Raw genomic sequence first — 16,183 nt, 5'->3', positions numbered from 1 at the left:
TGTGATTTCTTTTGATTTGGTCAGCAAAAACATGGACTGATAATTATCCCTTAAGTTAGTTAATGGACATCCAATAAATGTATGATAAATGTGCACACACCTATTTTTTGAATGATTGCAACCTGGGTCTATTTTGCTCTACATGGTGACATACAAATAACATTGTGTATAATTAAAAGAATATAATCTTTTCAATAGTCAACGCTACAGAGGAAGAAGTCGAAAAATGTCTCTAGCATGTTACAACAAGCACTAAAATTTCTCTTTCCACATCTCACCTTTTCATTGGCCACTATGATTCCCAAGCAGGTTTATGTTTTGAACAACAAATGAGAAGGTCAAATTGAAGCATCTAATCAAGAGAAGCGAATGATATGATGCAATAGTTAGCTATATTTTATGTTTATCACAAAAAAATCATTATAATTGGGTCTATGAATCCCTAGCTTTCTTTGATGTAATATCATAAAGAATGTAATTACTATTTGATATCAATAAAGAGAGACATGACGAGCTTCCGTAGAAAAAAGTGCAACATTACGCACACCCCACTTCAATACATATCACAACATCGTACGGTGGAAATTAGCCTTAGTCAACCTAATAAAAAGGTGTAGGACGAAGACTCAGATCCTAACCAGCCCTAAAACAAACATATGTATCAACGGTATTGTAAACTTCATCTCGCCACTCAAGGAAGCACATGGTATGATTAAAACAATGAAAAAAATGCATTGAAGTGAATGAATATGAACTGAGATAAAGAAGATGTAGGTAAACCCGGGCAAACGTCGGGACGAGCCGGGCTTGTAATAGCCCGACCTTCATTTCTCAAGCCCGAGTCGGTCTGAAGCCCAAAATGCTCTATGTTTTCAAGCCTGAACCTGGCCCAAAATCAAGCCCGGAGCCCGAAATCCCGGGCCAATCGTTGTTTTTAGTGTACACACATGAAAGCTGCGCCGAAAATACAGAAAAAGAGAAGCCTGAGCCCGGCCCGAACTATGTTTCGGGCTGCAAAACAAGGCCCGAGCCTGATCCGGGTTTTTTGGGTCGGGCTCGGGCCCGGGTTTAATAACAAACGATATACATGATGAAACTGTGAATCCCAGTTACTTCATCGCACACAAATCGAACTTCACGAATTGTTGATGATTGCCTTTATGATCATAAATGATTCTTATTCTCACTGTGGTGTGGAATGGTTTATATCATCGTGGTCTGCAATGGACCCCCTATCGCCCACTAACTCAAGCACGCGGTTTCTGAAAACTGTATGCGGCTAGGGGTCCAAACTGTATGAATATCCCACCTGCAGACATCATCGTTGAACCCTTGAATATATCTGAAGGACCTGTCACCAAATCTTGCCACATGACAAGAAATCCTAACCTCACCGCTCCAAGGAGATGACATGAATCTACGCTGAAGCTCCGTCGACTACATCTAGATGAACGAACTCGAGGAGGATCGAAGCCCGGAAGTCAAACTAGTAGAAGAAGCGCATCACTTGCAAGGAGTAAAAAAACCTAACTTAAGCTACTAATCGAAGCAAAGGCAGCAGGATTCCCCTCACTGCCACTGGCTGCCGGAGTGGTAGGCAGAGGGAAGGCGAATCCACGGGCTCATCAGTGAAGTTTGAAGGGAAGAGTTTCGCTTAATCGTCAAAGGAGATAGAGAAGAAAAAGAGAAACCCAGAATGAAACATTTTTTTTGCAACAACACCCAGAATCAAACATATTGTCATACAACTGTTGGCGAACAGTCGAATGTGAGGAAATATCAGGTGACACCACACCTTACATACTCTCATGCTCCTTTAAAAAAATTACATTTAAATGTTTCAAATATTCTTCTTTTGTAAATGTGCGCGAGACATGTGCCTACAAAACCCTTCATAGATTCAGATCGAAGTTCAAAACACACACTAAGGAAGAAATAAAAAAGACAAATCCAGACTTGAATATTGTCATTTCTCACATTATTCATGTTTATCTTCTTTCGACGGTATTCATGTTAGGTTTGTATTTAGTTTCCGTTTCTCATGCATTCGCAAAAAAAAAAAGTTTTCGTTTCTCATTGTGTTTTTCGAATTTGGATCTGAATTTTTAAGGGTCATAGGCGCGCATCTTATGAACATTAAAATAGAATTAGAACATTTAAGTACTGCTACAAGTTTTAGAATTTGGAGCACGGAAGTACGTGGAATACGGCATCATCTGATATTTTCCCGTGCGAACGGTGCGGAAAGAGCGCATCACGGCGCGGAGGGCGGGCGGGCAGGTACAACGTGACCCGTTCCTCGGCGATAAGAAACAGGAACCCAAGTTCCGACTTGCACGACACGAAGGAACCAAGATATTATGGCAGCAGCACCTCGGTTTCTTTTTAATAATACCATAAAGTTGAGGAACAGCGGCAAAACAAAGGCTACAGAGCGTGGCCCACGGGCCAGAGACCGACGGCTGATCCCTTCCAGGAAGCAAAGGTCGTAGTCGTGATCCTTTCCAGGACCAGCATTGTTGTTTTCTCCCAAAACGCAGACACAACGACACCAACTATAATTTTTTAACACACGAACTATTATTATATGATGACTTTCTTTTACGTGAACTATTATTGTACACTGTACATTTCAGGGAACTATTATTATATATATACTGGCAGCACTGTAGTTACCGACTTAAGAGGAACAATAATAATATATCGGGGCCCAACTGCCCAGCGGGCCCCGGCGATGCGGATATGCACAACCTGGGAAAACTCCAGTCTCACCCCGGACCAACGCCAAAATCACACACCCAGACCCCACCGCAAACAAGCCGTGATCTGTCCCGCATGCAGCCCACGCGAGGAGCCCGCCTCTCTCACCGACCTCTGGGCCCGCCGTCCCACGGGGGGCCCGGCCGCAAAATTACCGCGAAAAGGCGCAACAGTTTCCACTCCCAGCCTTCCCATCGAAGGTAACGGAAGGGCTCGATAAAAGAGGGAGCCTCGCCCTGTTCCGTTCTTCTTCTTCCCCACCACGCCACACACCCCCACCCCCGCCCCACCGCCGACGCACTGCCGCCTCCTCCCCCCCAGCTCCACTGCGCAGGGTCTCCGGTCGCACCGCCGAGGCTTGCAGCGGCTGCGCGGAGGCCCCCGCCGCCGCGGACTCGCGCCATGATGCCTCAACGGGACACGCCGCCGCCGTTCCGCGGCCTCGTGCCGCTCGGCCGCCCCCGGGATCTCGTCATCAAGGTAGTTTTCCCGTGCCCTGGCAGTGTGGTGATGCCGTCGTGGTGTTCGATCGGGGAGGATGAGGGGAGTGCCGTTTTTTTTTTGTTCTTTCGGCGTAGGGTTTGGCGTTTCCTCGTCGGGAGTCGAGGAGGGGTTCTGCGCCTGCTAGATTTTAGAGCGATCCGGGCGGTGCTTGTGGTCCGACTCCTGTCTAGTCGCGATGGCGTTGGACACTGACGTCGGGGGTCTTTTCCCCATTCGTTGGAGATGGGGGGCGTGGTCTGCTGCGGATGATGGGATGTGGTGGGATTTTGTGTTCCATCTGGTTGTTGAAGAATGGATTGTTCTTTCTTTTCTATAAGGGTGTATCCGAGGTCAGATTGCTCTGATCTTGTTCGCCATTGTAAAACCGTGGAGATGATTTCACCCGTTAACTGACGGGTTAACTGACGGGCTTGCGTTGATTGGTGCGAAGTTCAGATTACAGTTAGGGCGATTGCTGCTGCTAGTAAAGAACCAAAGATGCTTTGTGTTCGTGTTTGATGTTAGAGTACTTTAATCTATGTTTCAGAGCACGGGAGGCCACTGTCAATTTTTGATCTCTCATGTGCTATTTTCTGTATGGAATTTAGTAGCATCAAAGTGATATATTTCTGTCTCTGTGTCATTGAACTTCATACCTAGTAGTGTTCTTATATGTGCATGGTATGCGTACTGTGGTAGTGTGACTATTCACTTGTGTCACTGATGCTTGAAATCTCCACTATCTTCAAGGATTATACTTCTAGCTTGTTGTTGTTGTCCTTAACTGGCTAATAACAGAACAAAACATAGGAACAACACACACTTCTTCTAGTGATATGTTTTCTTTGTGCCACCTGTTGAATCCTTCTGTTCTAATTTGTAGTTCCAGTCATACGTCATTCTTGTTAATATCTGAGTCTATGATTGGTTGATGTTTCAGGTCAACTATGGTGGCACTCTCAAGCGGTTCAGTGCTTTTGTGAATGGTTCAAACTTAGATCATAATCTTGCTGCCCTTCGGTCAAAGATTGCAAATGCTTTTAAGTTCAGCCCCGAGGAGCAATTTATTCTCACATATACTGATGAGGATGGAGATATTGTCATGTTGGATGATGATGATGATTTACGTGATGCTGCTGTTAGTCAGGAGCTGAACCCTCTTAGGATTGATGTTCAGTTGAAAAGCAGCACTGCCGGGGCACCTCAGCCTAACCAGCAAGCCTTGAATTCCAGGTCTAAGATGTCGGCAGCTATGGAAGATCAACTAGCTCAGGTGAAATCAGCTATTGATGAAGCCTTGAAGTTTGTACCAGAGCAAGTTCCTGCTGTCCTTGCTAAATTATCGCATGAGCTGCGCTCTAAAGCTGCATCATCGGCACCACCAGTACGTGAGTTGCTGGATCGAATTGCTAAACTGATGACACCCAAGAGCGGCATGGAACCTACCAGTGGTCTCTCTTACAGTTCATCTGGTTCCTCTAGTGGTAATCCACAAACATTCAGGGACATGAAAGATAGTAATGCATCTGAATCTGCAACAGCTTCAGCTTCAAATTCGCAACATGCTAAATCATCTAGAGCACTTGGTCTTAAGAGTGTGCTAGTTGAGAAGACCAATGCTCAAGTTCAACAAGCACCAGGCTGTACTTCAATTGGGGTTCCATCGGTTCTAGTCGGTTCTGGTGGAGAACTCTTGTATCATAAGAAAAGAACTGATGCCCTGAGTAAGGGGAAATCACATGCTCAAAGTATGGGGAAATCTGTCATGTCTTCTTCGGTGCCACCTGTTCCTTCATTTGCTCCTGGTGGCTCTACTCTTGGTTCTGCAAATGGGTATATGCCCTTTGGGTCTATTAGAAAGATTAATGGCGATTCAAGCTCAGCCTTCCCTCCCCCCAGAGGCCCTCCGTCAAGTTCAATTCCGACCTTTGAAACTGATCCAATACTTAACCCTTACACTTCAGTTGCAACCCATGGTTTGCAGAAGGCATTCCCTCCTCCACCTGCCTACAACTACAATCAGTTTAGGTTCAGTAGGCCTTCATTAGTTAATTCATATGGAAATTATCAAGATCCCTACTCATTTGGTTCATACAGTGGGTATGGTACCCCACAGCAGTCGGTTCATAAATGGGTAGAATGTGATGGTGGCTGCGGGGTGACACCGATTGTTGGGCCTCGCTACAAGTCCAATGTGTAAGTATTTTTAGTTACAATTAAATAATTCAGTCCTTCATTCATATCTTATTTTTCATTGGATTTAAAAAAAAAATGTTCTCTTGACATTTTTCTCTTTGCTGGCAGCAAATATAACTATGATCTATGCAGTGCTTGTTTCTATCGCATGGGCAATGAGGCTGAATATGCCAGAATGGACAAGCCACTCTCAGTAAGTGAAAGATTGAGAAACCTGAATAAGGTGACCAGATCAGTCTGTTCATACTCATGATTATATACTTTACGTGAGATAGTAACATAATATTTACACTTACTTCTGTTTGACCATTCTCAGGATAAGAGGTTCCTCCAACTTGACTGCCGTTTCGTCAAGGATCTCACTGTCCCTGATGGAACACGAATGGCGCCATCAACTCCATTTCGTAAGATTTGGTGCATGCTTAACAATGGAAATATTATATGGCCTTATGGAACCCACCTTGCCTGGGTTGGTGGAGATCAATTTGCTCGCCAAAGCTTAGTGAAATTAGCGGTACTTCCCAACCACATATAATTTATTTGCTAATATGTTCTGGATGTGAGATTTACATGGATGCATCTCAGACCATAATAAAGTCTTAACTTATGTTTGAACTTCTCAGATTCCAGAGGCTGGTTTCCCCTTGAATGGAGAAATCGATGTTTGTGTTGACTTTGTTTCACCTGCGAAACCTGGTAGGTACATATCGTACTGGAGACTAACATCGCCAGACCTACAGAAATTTGGTCAGCAAGTTTGGGTTCTTATTGAGGTTTTTACTCCGCCATCACTTGCTCCTCTCCTTGTAAGCCTTGATGTTCCTCCCCTCATGACCTTCCGCATGCTGATATCGTGTGCAGGTGGAAGAGCCTGTTCAAGCCAGTGGTGACAATCAAACTGCTGCAATAGACTTGAACTTGCCTGCAGTCAGCAACCCTGCAACATCGAGGCCATCCATTGTATAGCCTCATTAGACTGTAGAATTCTCTTCCGCAAGTGGCCACATGGTTTGTTTACACATCTGATCATTTGCCTGCTAAATTCGTGTGCAGGTGCAACAGCCTGTCCAGACCAGTGGCAATAAGGGAACTGCTGCAGTGAACTTCTTGAGCTTGCCTGCAGAAGGCAGCACCGCAACCTGGACCTCAGATTCTGCATCTGACTCTGACGATGATGGCATACCTCTGCGTGAGGTGCTTGCCACGCTGAGACGAAAGGGACCCAAAGCGGTTGGAAGTGTTGTGCCCTCTGCACCAGCAGCAGATGAACCAGTTCAAGTACCCATCGCTTATCCCCAGGCAGCAGATGAACCAGTTCAAGTACCCATCGCTTATACCCAGGCAGCAGATGAACCAGTTCAAGTACCCGTCGCTTATCCCCACGCCTCATCTGCTGAAGCTCTAGGGATGCCTACAGGTGTGGCGGCACCTGAAGCCGCACCACTGCCGGAACCCATGAGTGTGCCGGAACCTCTACCGGCACCTACTCTTGTCAGTTCACATGTCGCTCCTGTTAGCATGCCTTCGCCTGATGAAACCATCAACAATAACATGGAGGAGAAGCTTCTGAGGGAACTGGCGGACATGGGCTTCAGGCAGGTTGACCTGAACACAGAGGTACTTCGGCAGAATGAGTATGATCTGCAGAAGTCGGTCGATGACCTGTGCGGCTTCCATGAGTGGGACCCACTCCTTGCGGAGCTGAAGGAACTGGTATGCGCCACTTCTCATCCTGTGTAGCGCGAGAATATCATCTTAATTTAGGATCCTTCTTAATTCTCAACTCTTATAGGGTTTTGATGATTGACACAGATGTAGAAGGAGTGCTCGAGCAAGAAGCATGAAGTTCCATGAAGCGTGTGGCGATGGATCTTCTGTCCAGAGAGAAGGACCGGTGATGGCCTCCTGCGCTCATCTGCTGGAGCGCTGCTGCCTAGTAGACCTAGATATAGATAAAGTAGTACTAGTATAATGTAATGCAGGAATAACCAGACGAACTGAAGTGATGTTGCATGATGCAGTGCACTGCAGCCGCGCAGTAGTAGTAGCAGCCAGTAAGCAGGACCATAATAGTCCGGCGCTCCGGCGTGTGGTCGCTCGTGCACCGTGGTTTTTCTTTCGTGTAAGCAGGGTACCTTATCAGGCGAACTGCTAGTATGGTCTATGAGTTCTGTTTATTATATCTGTCGCTCGTGTGCTTCTCAATCAGATGGTTGCTGTGCTCTTCTATCAGAGTCTGATTCAGAGATGTGGTTCTCATAAACTGATTGTTGGTTAGAGCTTATTTTCGTTCTGGTCCCAGGTATTCCAAGTTTCCAACAATGGTTGATTGTATGAAGGAAGAGCGACTGCAAACAGGCAAGAAAGTGTACTGATTTTCGCTTCTTCTGCCCTGAGAACTGTGCAAGTGACATTTAGGCAGCTAAAAACACTGTAACCTGATGTTTCATGTCAGCATAGTCTCCTAGAAACTTATATTTCACATTATGCAAAAAAATATTTATTTTTAAAACGAAGGCAAAAGATTTATCTCATCTCATTAAATAAGAAGGTGAGAACAAAGTCTGTTTGTTACATGACCACAAAAAAACACACACAAAGGGATTGATTGACGCAACATCCTAACTGGCAAAATCCTATCCAGAAACTTTGGCCCTACAAGTACCGAGAGTTTCCCCTCCGCCTTGATTGACGCAACAACGTGTGTGGGCAAAGAGGCCTTGTTGTGAAACACTCTCATATTTCTCTCAGAGTGGCCAACAGACTAAACATCTCATATTTCTCTCAGAGTGGCCAACAGACTAAACATCTTCAAAGAATTATAGGCCTTCCTGTTGACTCGTACCAGACTACCACGTTCGTTCCACCATGCTGCCACTGATGAGAGTGTGGACCAGGCGTTAACCTGTGATTGCATCCCCAGCCATGCGTTGATCACTTCCTAAATCCTAGCAGAGTAGCGGCATTTGAAGATTAGATGCGCCGTCGTTCTTGGTTCTCTTTTGCACAACTGACAAAGACCACAGTTTGGTCAATGGCTATGCCGTCCAATCTTGCAGAATGAGCCATGAGAAAAATCTGATTTTCGGCGAAGCCCATATTTTCTAGACCATCCATCCTTGGCATGTCCGGCTATCAATCCTGCGAATTGCAATTGCACTCTGTAAGCCAGCCGCGGCGACAGAGTAGCACCCATTCGCAGTGAATTTTCATCGAATGATATCCTTTGTTCCAACCACTAGCTCCACCTCCTGAACCTTGGTCCATAAGTTGTTAGTCTGTTGGGCACTTTGGAATGAGAGGAATGCGTGTCACAAGCATTACAGTTTAGCACAACTGTTCGGAATTCGTGTGATGCAGGTCACCTGATGCCCGAAGTTGTTGTTCCTAAGCAATTACTCCCTCCGTTCTCAAATACAAGCCTTTCTAGAGATTTCAACAAGTAACTACATACGGAGCAAAATGAATGAATCTACACTCTACATACATCCGTATGCTGTTGTCCATTTAAAATGTCTAAGAAGACTTATACTCCATCCGTTCCAAATTACTCGTCGCAAAAATGGATGTATCTAGATAAAATACATCTAAATACATCCATACCTACGACAAGTAATTCGGAACAGAGGGAGTATTTAGGAACGGAGGGAGTATAAGATGTTTTTGCATTGAACTACAAACTCTGTAACTAAGTATAAGATGTTTTTGCATTGAACTAGAAAAACACCTTATATTTAGTTACATAGGTAGTACGTTTAGTTTTCAAAAGCCGAAAAAAATTACTGTATGACTTCACAAATTGAGGGCATTCGGGAATGACAGGGTTGAAGTTTGTTCTCACAAACAAAACCTGGCAAGTTTCTAAAGCTTTGTGGCATCTTAGCAAGACAGATAGTTTGCAGTAACACATGTAGCTTCAGCAAACAAAATGCATAATTTCTGTTGCAAACAGTCTAATAATAAAGCGAGTATACCGAGTTTCAGCCCTATTATTATTATACAGTAACACAACCAGGGCCTTCGATGGAAATGACCCTCAAATGGAGTTAAAATGGGAAAATAAACGCCAAAGCCTGCAGAGGGCAGGTGCTTGTAAGGTCCAGAGTCAACAGGAACGCAAAATGATTCCCAGGTCGAGAGTTCCGTAAACTTGGTATATACATACGCGATACTCGATCGCCTCTGAAACTGAGGTTTCAGAACTGCTGGTCGAGGATCGAGTCTTTCTCCGACTTGGTCTGGCCACCACTGACATAGCCCACAAGGCTCCCCCCAACGTCCGAGACCCATGAGACGCTGCGCGCCAGCCAAGCCTTGGGAGTCGACGCCTGCGGGCTCTCTGCTGCTGCTGCTGCCGCCATGCTCCTCTGTTCTTCCTCGAGCAACGCATCAAGCCACCTCTTTGACATGTACTCTTTCACAGCGTCTACACCTTCCTTCACGACCTCCGCTGGTGGCATGGACAGAGGGTTCTGCTCCAGGTTAAGCTTCTCCAGCTTGTCAAGCCGGCCAAAACTGTCGGGAAGAGCATGGATCTGGTTGTTGCTGAGGTCAACCTCCCGCAGGTTCAGCAGGTCACCGAATGAGAAAGGGAGCTCCTTCATGTCGCTGAAGTTGCTGCTCAGGTCGAGGATTTCAAGGCTGGAAAGCTTCCCTATGGCAGATGGCAGACCGCATAGTTCATTGAAATGAGCATCCAGGACGTATAGTGATTGCATCTCACAGATAGATGATGGAAGAGATCGCAACTTGTTCATGTGAACCCAGAGCTTTCGCAGATTAATCAGTTCATAGCCAATATTTGTTGGCAGATATGTGAGCCCATTGTAGCTTGCATCAAGCTCAACTAGCGACCTGGAGGGTGAACTATCTATCAGTCTCTTGAATAGTGAATACAGCTAATTAACAAACGCAAGGGGAACTTTAGGAGTAGTATCTACCTGCACTTTGAGATGCTGTCTGGCAGTGTTCTCAGCTTGTTAGTCGACACATTCAGAATCTTCAGATTGGACAAAAATCCAACAGTATCAGGAAGAGAAACCAAGGCATTAGAAGCAAGACGGAGCTCTTCAAGATGTTCAAGCCCTCCTATAGCATCTGGAATAACCTACAAGCACAGTGAAATCCCAAAATTAGGGAACAACAGTACAATATTGTATCTAACAAGCCATAGAGCAGCCTTGCAGTTGTTGAGGAATTATAACCTGATAAACAGATCTGAGTTTTTAGGGCCACGAAAGAAAATCAGCATTTTATAGCTAGCACATCTCATGTCTGCTGTTAAATGATTATGATGGATCATGAAGCTCAAAATAAACCATATAAATCAGACATAAACATCTCTTACCAGTAGCAGCAAGCAATATGAAAGTACTAATTCTCCCTACTTTAATCGATGATTCTCCAAATTTCTAACCCAAGCAAGATTTCCAGGAAATCAAGCTAAGCTAAACTTACCTCATAACTCCTACCAATTTGATATTCTACTTTGTAGAACTGTATGAACCCAAAGTACTACTTGTAACCCTCGATGAGTCAACACTAGTGTTTGCATAGCCTAAACCAAAGCGACAATCAAACCAAAGCATCCTTTCAGAAACAAAAATAGTACTTCAACGCGTCCTTGCATAACTTTTAGCATTTTCTCCATCCAAATTCTGCCTTCAGCAGCACATCCTTAACACATAAGGCGGGATAACAAATAAATCTGCCAAAATAATAGAATACAGACTGGCCCTCATACCTGATCCTAATTGACAAGTGACAAATAAGTGCTAGTATACAGACCCACTCTTCGTACCAGGCATATCAGAACTCACAAATCTAGCATCCTTACTGATAAATCAGTACCCAAACTATTTAGCACATAGAGTAATTCGAAGCATCCACTCAGTCCGAAAAGACAGCCTAATATGCGCTCACAGTGGCAGAAAAATGCCTAATCCTAGACAAACACACCAGAACTGAAGTGTTTTGTGCGTGTGGCTCATCCATGAATATGTTACCATATAGTACTACATGGGCTCTAAATAAACAGATCTAATCTAAAGATATGGGATGACATGCTTCTCACCTGGAGCTGGTTGTGTGATACGTCAAGCACGCGGAGTCCCAGGATCCTTCCGAACGCCTCGGGCAGGTAGCGCAGCTGCCGATCCACGAGGAGCACGCTCTCCACCGGCTTGCCCTCCTGGGCCTGCTTCAGCACGGCGACGACTTCCTCCTGCACCGCCACCTCATCAGCGCCCGCCGCCGATTCATCCTTCCCCTCGGCCTCCTCCAGGTCCCTGCCCTCCATCGCCGACCGGTAGACCTTCTCGAGCCTCCCCTCGGCCTCGTGCAGCAGCGCCTCGTAGGTGTCGTGGGCCTCCTCGAGCCGCACCACGGTGCGGCACGCCTCGAGGTCCTCCTCGGTGACCCGCGGGGCGACGTCGCCGGCGGCGGCGGCGGCGACGACGGCGCGGGAGGAGTCGACGAGCTCGTGGTCGGGGCGCGGGCCCAGCTCCTGCAGCGCGGAGCGGGCGGCGGAGACGTCGGCGACGGCGCGGGTCATGGCGTGGAGCACGGAGGCGTGGCGGAGGCCCGGCATCCGCTCGACGAGCTCGAACTCGCCGACGGAGGGCGAGCGCGGGGACGGCGTGTGGACCGGCGGCTGCTCGATGTCGAAGTCGGCCCCGGCGGCGGGCCTGGGCTTGGAGAGGGTGGGGAGGCGGGAGAGCACGTAGGAGAGGATCGGGTGGGACTGCGGCGCCGGATCCATGGCGGGCGGGGGAGGTGGGAGGCGGAGATCGGAGAACTGATGCTGTTTTATGGTGGGCTTGGGAAAGTGGAGGGCGATGGGGAGCTGGACTGGAGGGTGCAGTCGGAACCTGCCTGGGGCGGCCGGCCGGCAGATCCCTGGGGATTATTTGGGTCAGGGGATATCTATCCGATCCAAATCTGATCCAGGGTGACAATTCGTTTACTGCTGATGAACGGCTTCTTCTGCTTCTGGTTCAAGAAACAGTCATTTGTTTCTTGAACGCTCACGCATATTTTTTTTTCTTTTTCTGCAAGTCAACATTCACTGATTGGCTCAAGCACTGAACACAATTTTCCTACCCCGAAAGACCTCAATAATCTTGCCTCTCGTCACAACATGACTTTTTCTCTCCTGCGAAGAAAAAAAACTGCTCTTTCTTCTCTAATGATATATCCGGGCCTGCTATGCCCCTGCCAGCTGATCTTTTCAGCCGGGTTGTGAGCCGTCAGACCTAGCGCATTGAGTGGTCGAGTGACACCTTCACCATTGCAACACAGGTCTTGTTGCAAAAATTTTGCAACAAAAGTCCAGTTGCAGAAAAGTTTTGCAACAAAGGTCCTATCGCAGAAAAAAAAATTACAACAAAAATCTTGTTGCAGTTTTTTTTGCAACAAAGGGATTGTTACAGATTTTTTTGCAACAAAGCTCTTGTTGTAGAATTTTTTTTGCAACAACGAGCTTGTTGCGGGAAAACACCCGAGAGAGAGAATCAGAGAGAGGGCCATGGGCGGGGAGAGAGAGAGAGAGAGAGAGAGGAGGAGGGAAGGAGAAAGGGGCTTGCAGTAGAGTGCCCACGGGAGATTGTCCGGGGGAGAAAGGGGGTCGGTGGCGGCGTCCTCCGTCGGGGCGGAGATCGTGCGCGTCTGTTGCGTGGTTGAGTGGTGGCAGCTCTAGATGAGAGTCGGGAGGGAGAAAGTGAAGATTGGCTGCTATTGAGAAACAAGTGATTGGCTGCTGAGAGAGAAGAGCGGCGAGATAGATTTTCTGGAGACAAACGCCTGAGGAGATAAGGTTCAGCAACGATGTGTGACTCACAGGGACACGCGTCGACCAGCCAAAGCGGTCGACGCACAGGTTGTAATCAGCCAACTGACATGAAGCTTTTCCCTAATATATCGGTCCCTCTATTATCCTTCTTTTGAATTCGATTATTTCCCACCTTTCTTCCGATTTCAGTGTCTCGTTTTGTCCATCATCTCTACCCAGTGAAACTAATAGTACATGTGACATTGTCGACCAATAGTTATTTGCCCTTCTTCTTCAATCCCATGGCTAGCTATACTACGGGTGTCATCCATGGTCGTCACCCTCCTCTATTGTTGAAGAACAACTGACTTAGATAAAATGCAACATGCTATCGAGCAGTCAAGATCATAGATCACATCGCAAACTTGTTATCATGTTGTGACATGTTGAACAACTATGCATAAAAACATGCTGACCCAAGTCAGATAGACAAGAGTTCTAAGGTTCTCTGCAATTAGGGTGAAAACAAAGTGGAAACAAATGGAAGTGAGTGTTACCACATTTTTTTCATATTCTTTTGCAGAAGCGGAAATGAATATAAAATTATAAATACATATACGGGTGCAAATAAACATAAAGCCAATATGACGCTGACACAATTTCAGAAGCAAATTATTGTTGGAATTCTTGAATCATGAAGAAAAACACAAGCAAAACCAATGAACTTGTTTATAATTGCTAAAATGACTATGAATATTACGTTGTATCACGGTGCATTGTCAATTCATCAGAGATAAGATGACTACCGGACATGAAATACCAAATGAATTGCTCACTGCCTAGATCCTACATGGCCAGAATTGACACCAAAATTGCAGGGTGGAGACTCGAGCACTTAAACCCATTTATCATCGGCATTTAAGCAGTGAAAGGATCCGATGAGGGAAGGACAGCACATACGAAATGAGCCAACGAAGGAAGGGTGGAACACATGCTATCACTCCATTGTGGACTGGTGGGACTTCCGTCAGCATAGGGCGTCGGTGTCGAAGGGCATTAACAGACGAGTCATAAGTGTCAAAGGGGCTTCTTTGGTGGCGGACAATGATGAACACATACCCTGAGGGGGGAAAGAGGCCGAGGGACAAGGTTCTTAGCCGGCGGAGGACTGCGAGAAAAAGGGTCGATGACATAAGAGGGGGCTTCTTCGGTGGCAGATAATGACGGGTAGAGTCGCGGAATGAGGGATAAGTCGCGTTGTCTGGGTGACAAGGGACGTCGTCAGTGGACGACCTATAGAGTACACGCTTAGAAAGGGCGAAGGGAAACCCTTAGATGGATGGAGGATACATTAGGACACCAACATTGTCGTGCCAGTTTTAAGGCATGTTTTTGTCACCCGAGTACAGATGCGTACTAGCATGCGATTTGACATTCAACCTAGTAAGGAACTAACTAGGGAAGAATGACAAAGAGATTTTGCTTAGGTGTTTCACTGTTTTTATAAAACCACACATAAGTTCACCTAGTGAGGCACTGATTACGGGAGAAGGACAAAGAGATAATGTTTAGGCGTTCCAATGTTTCTATAAAATTATGCAATCTACGCCATAAAATGTATCGACCATCGGTCTTTGCTATCTAACAGATTCAATAGATGGTCATGCATTGTCTTCGGAAAAAGGAGCCACCTATACATGATGTGACGCCCCCGATTCAATCGTACACTAATCATACACGCAAACGTGTACGATCAAGATCAGTGTAACGCCCTAGATATAACTTTCTCAATTTGTACTCTGACTCTTGCCGTTTCCGGCGTTAAGTTATATTTATTTCTCGGGTTCGGGTCTTTGTCTCCGTGTGTTGTTTTGTTGTCATGCATTTCATATCATGTCATCATGTGCATTGCATTCACATACGTGTTCATCTCATGCATCCGAGCATTTTCCCCGTTGTCCGTTTTGCATTTCGGCGCTCCGTTCTCCTCCGGTGGTCGTTTCTAGCTTTCTTTCTTGTGTGGGGATTAAACATTTCCGGATTGGACCGAGACTTGCCAAGCGGCCTTGGTTTACTACCGGTAGACCGCCTGTCAAGTTTCGTACTATTTGGATTTCGTTTGATACTCCAATGGTTAACCGAGGGACCGAAAAGGCCTCGTGTGTGTTGCAGCCCAACACCCCTCCAATTTGGCCCAAAACCCACCAAACTCTGCTCCATCTCTTAGAGCGTTCGATCACTCGCGTGGCCGAAAACCGCACCTCATTTGGACTCTCCTAGCTCCCTCTATGCCTATATATACACCCCCTCCAAAAATTCGCGGTTCAATCCACCCCTAACCCTAGAAAAAGAGATCTCCGCGCGGCCGGACGTGTCCGCCCGCCGCCGGACGAAAATCCCGCCGTCCGCCGCCCGCCCGGTCCACTCGCGTGCCGCCACGTGGCAAGTCGCCGCCACCACCGCCCGCGGCCCGGCCGGCCCGCGGTCGGCCCTCTCCTCCCGCGACCGGGCCCCGCCTCTTCCTCCCTCGCGCGCGCCCCGCGCCGCCGTCGTCCCCACGCCCGGCCGCCGCCGCCCCGATCCGCCGCCGCCGCCCCGGAACCTCGCCGTCGGGCGCCGCCCCGATTCGCCGCCGCCGCCTCGGATCCTCGCTGCCCCGCGTCCCTGTGGCCGGATCCGGTCCCCGGGGAGCTCCACCGCCTCCTCCACGCCTTCTCCGGCCACCTCCGGCCACCTCCGACGAACTCCGGCGCTGGCCATCCTCGGGAAATGCGCTCCGGTGAACAGTGCATCGGGCCGGATCTCAGATCTGAAAAACCCTAGCGGTTGACTTTTTCCCCTCTCCTCCTAATTTTTTATGCATACTTTGACCTGTGATATCTCCGCATCCGTAGATCCGATTTGGGCATATAACATATCAAAATATTCGTCTCGATGAGTAAATCATTTCATTCCATTGCATCATTTTCATTTGAG

At 47.1% G+C, this 16,183-nt stretch overlaps 2 protein-coding genes across 3 annotated transcripts; one reads left to right on the top strand and one right to left on the bottom strand.

Moving 5' to 3' along the window:
* The first annotated feature begins 3,011 nt into the window (after window positions 1-3,011).
* On the top strand, window positions 3,012-7,623 carry LOC123189527 (protein NBR1 homolog). Of its 2 annotated transcripts, none has more exons than XM_044601961.1 (8): window positions 3,012-3,240; window positions 4,184-5,439; window positions 5,548-5,662; window positions 5,756-5,953; window positions 6,063-6,212; window positions 6,301-6,399; window positions 6,493-7,152; window positions 7,252-7,623. In XM_044601961.1, the coding sequence occupies exons 1-8, from the start codon at window positions 3,163-3,165 to the stop codon at window positions 7,255-7,257; spliced, it is 2,562 nt and encodes an 853-aa protein (XP_044457896.1). In that variant the 5' UTR covers window positions 3,012-3,162; the 3' UTR covers window positions 7,258-7,623. The 2 variants fall into 2 exon arrangements, with proteins under 2 accessions (XP_044457896.1, XP_044457895.1); XM_044601960.1 differs by having other exon boundaries at window positions 7,232-7,623.
* A 1,731-nt stretch (window positions 7,624-9,354) lies between these two features.
* On the bottom strand, window positions 9,355-12,375 carry LOC123189525 (plant intracellular Ras-group-related LRR protein 3). The gene is made up of 3 exons (XM_044601959.1): window positions 11,513-12,375; window positions 10,380-10,546; window positions 9,355-10,293 (listed from the first exon to the last, which is right to left on the bottom strand). The coding sequence occupies exons 1-3, from the start codon at window positions 12,197-12,199 to the stop codon at window positions 9,636-9,638; spliced, it is 1,512 nt and encodes a 503-aa protein (XP_044457894.1). The 5' UTR covers window positions 12,200-12,375; the 3' UTR covers window positions 9,355-9,635.
* Window positions 12,376-16,183: the final 3,808 nt, after the last annotated feature.

The sequence above is a fragment of the Triticum aestivum genome, chromosome 2A (assembly GCF_018294505.1).
Source record: "Triticum aestivum cultivar Chinese Spring chromosome 2A, IWGSC CS RefSeq v2.1, whole genome shotgun sequence".
Taxonomy (NCBI): domain Eukaryota; kingdom Viridiplantae; phylum Streptophyta; class Magnoliopsida; order Poales; family Poaceae; genus Triticum; species Triticum aestivum.
Note: the sequence above shows the minus strand (reverse complement) of the source record. Positions and strands in the feature narration are given on the sequence as shown.